General features: G+C 39.2%; 1 protein-coding gene across 1 annotated transcript; it reads left to right on the top strand.

The window, feature by feature from the left end:
* Positions 1-3,372: 3,372 nt before the first annotated feature.
* On the top strand, positions 3,373-6,293 carry LOC131576229 (ATPase family AAA domain-containing protein 2-like). The gene is made up of 3 exons (XM_058832687.1): positions 3,373-3,570; positions 3,912-4,070; positions 5,463-6,293. The coding sequence occupies exons 1-3, from the start codon at positions 3,491-3,493 to the stop codon at positions 5,545-5,547; spliced, it is 324 nt and encodes a 107-aa protein (XP_058688670.1). The 5' UTR covers positions 3,373-3,490; the 3' UTR covers positions 5,548-6,293.
* Positions 6,294-7,812: the final 1,519 nt, after the last annotated feature.

Raw genomic sequence — 7,812 nt, 5'->3', positions numbered from 1 at the left:
AATATTTAAATTGGCCACAAGCGCCTTCATTTTGTGATTGCCAGTTGCAGAGAGATCTTCACACCAGAGGATCTTTTATGTATGGCTAGGCTGGTTCTTGTGAACGAAAAAGATCCATTTGTGTTATAAACTTCTGTAGATTTAACTTGTTCTCTAAATTTTCTTGGCATCAGAAGGAGCTTCATGGTTAATTAAATTTTCTTTCATGCAACAAATAATTTTATAATTAGTCAAGATGCAGCAGAAAGTTGGATGGATACAGGCAAAGTGAAGCAGTCCTAGTGTTTTTGTCTGTGTGTCTGTGTTTTAATTCTCATCATGAAGCACAAAGTGACATTGTTTTCTGAAAGGTTTGCAAGGTGTAATTAACAGCAGTGAGATACTTTTTCTACAATGTCATGGAAAATCAGCCTAAGATTTGAAGTCTGGTTAAGAGAACAATAAGTAACCTGTTGCCTGAGGAAAGCTAGGAACCAAAAATGACTTAATGTTATCATGTAAAACAACATTAGTTCTATGAAAGCCTGCCATATTTTTTTTTTATGTTACCTTCCTGTATCATCAGAATTGGTTTTTTTTGTACTGAATAGGGTATTTTTTTACTCTATTCAGCAAGAAGGGAAAATAAAACTGAAAACAGTCTGTTTGCAAACCCTCAAACACTTGTTCCTAAGTCTCTCTTAAAAAAAGTAAACATTTGGCCTAATTTTTAAGTAGTGTTGAAAAACTTGGCTAAATGCCAGTGGTTCTTGCTTTGTATTCACTATATCGAAATGTCATACTGGTCATGTGTGCCCGTTTCAATGGGTTTTTTTGTATTTATCTACTTTGCTCTTACATGTCAACTTTGTATCTTAGGACTGAAGAAGCAATCTTGCAAAAACTTGCTGTTCAGAGAAGATGCATAGAAGGCAAAGGATGGGAGATCATGGGGTGTTCTACTGGAAGAAGCTGACACTAATTTATTTTACTATTTCACATGGAGTGATTATTTATTTGTAATTTTAATTTAGCTGAAAAGAACTTCTTCCAAAGCATATTGTAGTCTAAAGTGATGTTTATTTTTGCTCCCTAATTACAATCTTACTGCCAATTATGTCAGAGCTGTGCTTTAAGGTGGAGGAAATATCTTCCCCAGAAAATATGAAATAGCAGTGATATGCTGCAATATGTCTTACACTGTGCTTCCTGAATTGCCTTATGATTTTTGAATGGACACTGTTTACATACAGCTGTTTCAGGGCTTGCATTTTCACTTTAAATCTTCACAGGGATCACATGAAAATTGAAACAAATCTTTTTGGTGTCAAGCCAATGCAAACAGTTGTTTCAGTAAGGATTTTTACTTCATCATGTCAGTGAGACATTTGCACTATTTATGAAAGCTTCCAGTAATGGGCTGTCTACAACTCCCTTGGCTTACAGGTTTCTCTCAAGCAATTTTAAAAATTGCTGTGAATCTTTCCTTTGTGCTGACATTGAATTTCTGATGGAACCTTATTAAGGTTGCAGCTTTCTTTAACATAAAAAATGCTCCAAAATTTTCAGCAGTTGAATGGGGTTCTTGAATGTGTTTTTTTATGGAATAGTAAAAAGTAATTTTAATAAAATTTAAAATTAATATTTAAAAAATTGATAGAGACCAGCATATATGTAGGTTCAGAGATTTACTGTGAGGTGAGATTATCCTTTAAACCTGTCTTGCCTTTAAAAGCTGGAGCTGGAGATTTTTTCCTTTAGAATAGAACATAGAATAACATAGAATGAGTTACCTACTGGTATTCAGCTGTAGTTTGCTTCATGGAAGTCCACTTGTTTCTCCTGCAAACTCTTTTTTCTTCAGATGCTCAAGCATTAGTTTTACAATTGATAGAACTTGCAACTAGAACCTTGCAGTATTTGTTGTGCTTGGGCTAAAATAAGCATCTGTCCACTTCTTACACAGCTGACTTCTGTGTTACAAAATGAAATTATTAGAGAATTAATTGTTAACATTATATACTCTTGACTAGCAAAATTCAGTCCTGGTATAATAAAATGGGACTTTAAATGCTTTGCTTTCAGCAACTTTAAAAAGTATTACAAACAATGAAAAGAAAATATTTCTGTCTTTTGCTTCTTTATTGAATGAAATTCATTTTGAAGCAGCAGCATCTTGGTTTTTCTAGCTGATGGAAATGCAGAAATACAGAATACCTTCCCAGCTTTAGATTACTCCTTCTTTATCACCCAAAAAGGGAAACCAAACCCAGTAATTTAAAGCTTTTAAAGGGGAAACTAAATGCTTTACTCTCAAATCTTTTCTTTTGTGAAAACAAGAATGAATATGCAGAACGGGTGATTTCTAAGTTATCCTGGTCTCAGATTCTGCACTGGAAGTTTGTTTGGCTCCACTGTGTTGTAACCACCCCTGCTGATTTGTCAGAGCTTTTGGATGTGTCCTTCTGGTATGTTACTATCTTTTCTCAATGTTTTGTACATACACATTATCCTCTTTACTAATTTCATTTGCTGCCTTGTTGAATTGTGTAGGAAACCTTTTGACTTTTTTCACACTTCAGCTGTTACTGCTGTCTTATCCATGAAGTGTTTTGCTGAGAGCAGAGCTGTGTGTTTTAGAAATGGGGGTTATGATAGGACCTTTTCCATTATGATTCTTTTCTTATGGATTTTTTTTTTTTTTTAATTGCAGAGATTTCCTATTCTATGGTACACCAGGGACTGGAGAGACACTGGTAGCTTGTGCACTTGCTAATGAATGTAGCCAGGGTGATGGGGGAGTAATCTTTTTTTATGAGAAATGGTGTCAAATGCCTGAGTGAATGGGTAGGTGTAGTGGTTTTAAAACACTAGAAAACTGACTTATTTCTTGCTGTGAGATATGGATTAGGGGAAGAGCAAAACAGGCTTAAAACTTAAAAGTAAGAAAGCAAGTTTGTTAACAAAATTACAAGAATAAGAAACCAGAATAAAACCTCCAGAAACTCTTCTTCCCCACCACCCAACCTGAATATGAATGACAGTTTTGTTTATTACTTGAGCAGGTAAGATTGAAATGTGCCACATGTTCTGTCCGAGTTGTAACTAGCTTTCTGTGGTCGAGAAGAAATTCTTTTTCATGTTTTGTCAGGTTCTTCCATTGAAATGGGACTGTCAGTGTTTCCTTTTCCAGTGGCGTTTTGGGTGGCTGGAAATCTTGGGATGTATTGGGAAATATTAATAATATTTATAATTAATTAATTATTTAAAAGTAATTATTATTATTTAAATTATTAATCGCATCATTGTTTACTAATTTATTATTTATATTACTAATGTTAATAATGCAAACAAGAAAATTTTGCAAAGCACCACCATCCCCCTCAAAGAACCCCCAAACTAACCAGATCCAGTACTCTTGTAACCATAATGTTATTCATGTATTTTCTCTTTTAAATAGTGCTGTTTTCCTGATGTCAATATTCCTGAGTTTTCTTTGTCGGCCTACCAGATGCGACCTTCAATTATTTTCCTGGATGAGATCAATGCCCTTGCTCCTATAGGCACCAGTAAACAAGACCAGGTTCATAGGTGGGACGTGTCTTGTATCTTGTGTAGAAGGTGCTTGGTCTTTGTGAAAAGAAGACCTATTTAACTTGATGTGACACCTTCATTTAACCTGAAAAGTAGTAATTTAGTGCTGCTGAATTTCAGATGATTTTTAAATGAGAGTTGAAAACAATTCACTAAGCTTGAAATCAGCCCAAGGTCTGTGTTATCTTATTTATTATTCAATGTCTTAAAATGAGTCTTTTGCAAATCAGCATCTCGTCATTAAAAGCATGTTGTTTTGGGGGTATCAGTGGAGACAGTTACGTGGAACTGAAGAAAATTTGCTAAATCAGTGAATGAAAATTGTATTTTCCCGTTAGCTCTGTTGTAGGAACACTTCTGGCGCTAATGGAAGGCTTCACTGGCGGAAAGGTTGTGGGAATCAGAGCCATCAGCAGACTGAAATCTGTAGATCCTGCTTTATGGATCCTCCTGGAAACTTTGTCCAAGAATTCCACTTCAACTTGCCAAACAAAGAGGTCAGAACTTCAACTCAGACTTAGTGCTTATGAGGCAAAGTGCATTTTTATAACAAACCCCTGTAAGAAGGCAGCATCACAGAGCAGTGCAAGTCTCCATCAGCAGTGTCCAGCTTGGACACCAGAGACCTGTCTGGAGACTGCATTTACTGTGGAGGCCAGACCTGTTCCTGGGTATGCATGACTAAGATGATCTCAGCAGGTAGTTAATTCTATGATCATTTTTGGTTTCACTTTGACCACTGATGGAAATGGGATGCTGCCACACACCAAAATGTTTAAAAAAGAATGAGTACATGAATTAAATATAAAGCACAGCTGTAGCATCTTGAAGGTGAAAGAAATGGTATGCACACAAGAATTCCTTTTGGAAACCAAAGCTTTGATCAAGGTGGGTGCTGGAGCAAATCAAGTGTGTTAAGAATTTGACATTCTTAACTTGTACTTACTAACAGAGACTTGGACTAAGATGTAAAGTAAGCAAGGCTTGGGGACCTTCTAGCTCATTGGCAACAACTAAGCCAAAAAATGGCTATGTAGGAACCAAAAAACTTTGGGATGGAGGTGGTTTATGGGGGACATAGTGTGCAAAACTGGAGCCCTGGTTTTGTAGTTTTTCTCTCACTATCACTGACACTTCTTAGCACTTTTTGGAAAAAAAGGATGAAAGGCTTATTAGATTGAAGGCTAGTAAAAGTGCACTAAACAGCACATTTAGCACAAACATTTTCCTCCAGTTTTTATCTGCTTCCAGGAACAGAAGATGAGGTGCCATGAAACAGATCTAATACACAATTCCCTACTGTGGAAGAATTCTAAGAATCTGCCATAATTAATCAGGAAATAATTCAAAGAAACTCTTGTGAAGATCAGAGATAAGGATAAGTGACATTTGACATTTTCTGGATAAGTGACAGTAGTATAAGTTACACCTATTTTCTTGGTAGTACCTGTAGAATTTGGAATGGAGTGCTAGGACTGTTTTCCTTGAATGAACTGGCAGATAAGCAAATTTAATGAACCAAGACTGTCACCAGGAAATTTTGCTAAATTGCAGAGAATTTGATGAAAAATCTAAGTTTTCAGATAAGGATTTTACTACAAATTTTTCCTTACGGTCTTAGATCTCAGTTATGAAAACTCACTTTTGATGGAAGGTACACATGCCTTTTATTTCACTGCAACCCATAGCAAGTGTTTAATGTAACAAGTTGAGAACTGTTAACTTTCCCACTTGAAGACATGAGTATATTAATAACTGACCTTTTTAAATGCTTAGAAGTATAGCAGATAAGTATTTGCATTGGAGTAAGGGCTTTGCGGGGGGTGGGGGTTGTGGTTTTTTTAAGAGAAAACTTAGGGCAAACTTAAGTGCAATCATCTTGTTTTCAGGCAAGAAAAGGGATTTTCAAAAGTCACACAGGATGGGACCCTGAAACCATGGGACAACTTTCTTGAAAAGCTGGCTGTGCTATAAAGAACTGTGCTGGTGAAATTAGTTAACAAAAACTTTCAAGGAAGTAAAAAAGCCAAACACCAAATGATCCCACATTTAAACAACAGGTGCATAAAGTTCCAGACAGGATTTTCAGATGCACTTCAGGAGCCACAGGAAGCAAGAAATGATCTTCCCTGGGAGTCAGAATGTTGCACATGACAGCAAGCCAACACATTTGCTGCACTACACTGAACCCGCTCTGAAGGCTTTCCAGGGGGAAACGAGGAGCTGTTCCCAAAGTCATTGTTGGTTTTCCATCCTTCTGAGCTGCCCAAGAGATGTAGAATGCGGAGCAGGAAGGACTCTCAAGACTGTGTTGGTATGACAGCAGGTGTTTGGCCAAGAACATGCTATAAGTCAGGTACTGTGGAACGAAATTGATGAAACAAGTGTTGCCGGGGTCAACATCCCTCTTTTCCTTCCAGTTCATGGAACTCTTCTGTGGAATAAGATCCCATTCTGGCAGAGCCATTTCAAGATGGAGGAGGACACTCATGGAGGAGCACCACCATTGCAATGGTTGCAATGACTTGGTTTTGGGTCCATTCTTTCTTGCATGGTCAAACTCTCTGCAGAAATCAGAAGCAATTTAATTGTCCCACACCCCTCAGGGCCTCTTGCTGCACACCCTATTCCTGCAGCAGTGCTGCACAGGACTTCCTGCCAAGCCTCATCTTTGTGTCTTCCTGGAGCTCACCTCCAAATTTTAACTTTAACTTCTGGATTTCTCATTCCCACAATATCTTCCATAAAGGTATGCACTCAACCCAGTTTTCCTACACCAGCACTCTGGGTCTCGGGACTCAGCACCTGCTCCAGGGGGCAAGCCTGGAGTAACAAGGGTGGTCTGAGTCAGGGGTGTCCCTGCAGCCTCCTTGTGGCTCCAGTCCCATCCTCTCGTGTTCAGGCAGCACATGAGAGGACACAGCAAAGACTGAAACCAGCACTAGAAGCTGGAAATTAGATCAAGGTGCTCCAGCCCTGGCTGTCCCTGGACAGGGACAATTCCTGTCCTTCCTGTCCAGAAGAAGAGACAGTGCATGGCATTAAAAAGCCACTAGGGAATGGGCCTGGAGTGACTGGGAGAGACTGAAGGCTACCATGGACACACAAGGTGACAAAGGAGCTTCTCCAAGGATGTTGATTCCAACCCAGGGGCCCCAGCATAAGTGTGACCTCAACCCCAGGGACCCCAATGGCCTGTGCCTGGAATCCCATGCTACATCCCCACCTACTGCCATGCCCCCCCATAGCAGGGACCCCTTTAGGGGCCATACCCTGGCAAGCTCATCCCAGCACCCTGTGCCTGCTAAGCCAGCGTTCCTGAGACCCCCCCCCCCCCCCCCCACTCAACCAGCACTGTTCCACCACTGTGTCCCTGTGCTGATAAGTAAATGCTGGACTGATGCCCAGAGGGTTGCGTGTTTCCTAGGTGTCCCCATGTTTTATGTTACTGTGACAGAAATGCAGATTTAAACTGAAAGATTGCAGCTCCAGGTTAGCACTGGCCCTGAATGAGTCTTCAGAGAAGAAAGGAGAGATGCCAATCAGACACCGAGGAAAAGAAAGTAAATAAACAAGGGAGGAAAAAAAGGCAGAAGAGATGCCTGTGCTTTGATATGGATGGCATGAGTAGGAAAAGAAGAATTGCTTTCAAAGATTTTCTTATTTCATACAGTATAATGAGGTTTCTATCCCAGGAAAATCAGAAAGCCATGACTTCAGCAAAGTCTTGTGCAGGTATGACCAAGTTCAGTTCTCATGTCAAAGCCCAGATAACAGTTGCATTCACTACCTAATGATATTATTAAATTTTTCCCCTCTCTTCCCTCAGATACACCTTACCTTGCCTATACCAAAGGTATAGGTATAGGTATAGGTACCAACTTCCATGATGGAATCATCCATGGAAGCAATTCTAGAAGACTATTTTCTGCAGCAACAGACAGTACTGTAGCACATTATGAATGCAAATGGATGGCAACTGCCTGTGAGAAATAAAAGCTAACTGCAGTATATGTTCAGATGCATGTAAAAACAGTTTAATCACCAACCCCTTCACTTCCTGCACACCCCATCCCAAGTTTCTCTGCACCTCCAGTGTCAAATCCAACCTGGGGCCCACAGGCATGTAGGGAAGTGACAGAGAGTGATGATTCTCAACAGATTCCTAAAATACCGGTGTGAGGTATCAGTACTATCAAGCTATATTAAACTATTTTATGGTACAGTACAGTAATAAAC

Source organism: Poecile atricapillus, chromosome 2, assembly GCF_030490865.1.
Source record: "Poecile atricapillus isolate bPoeAtr1 chromosome 2, bPoeAtr1.hap1, whole genome shotgun sequence".
Taxonomy (NCBI): Eukaryota; Metazoa; Chordata; class Aves; order Passeriformes; family Paridae; genus Poecile; species Poecile atricapillus.
The sequence above is the reverse complement of the archived record's forward strand: the minus strand, read 5'-3'. Positions and strand labels throughout refer to the sequence as shown.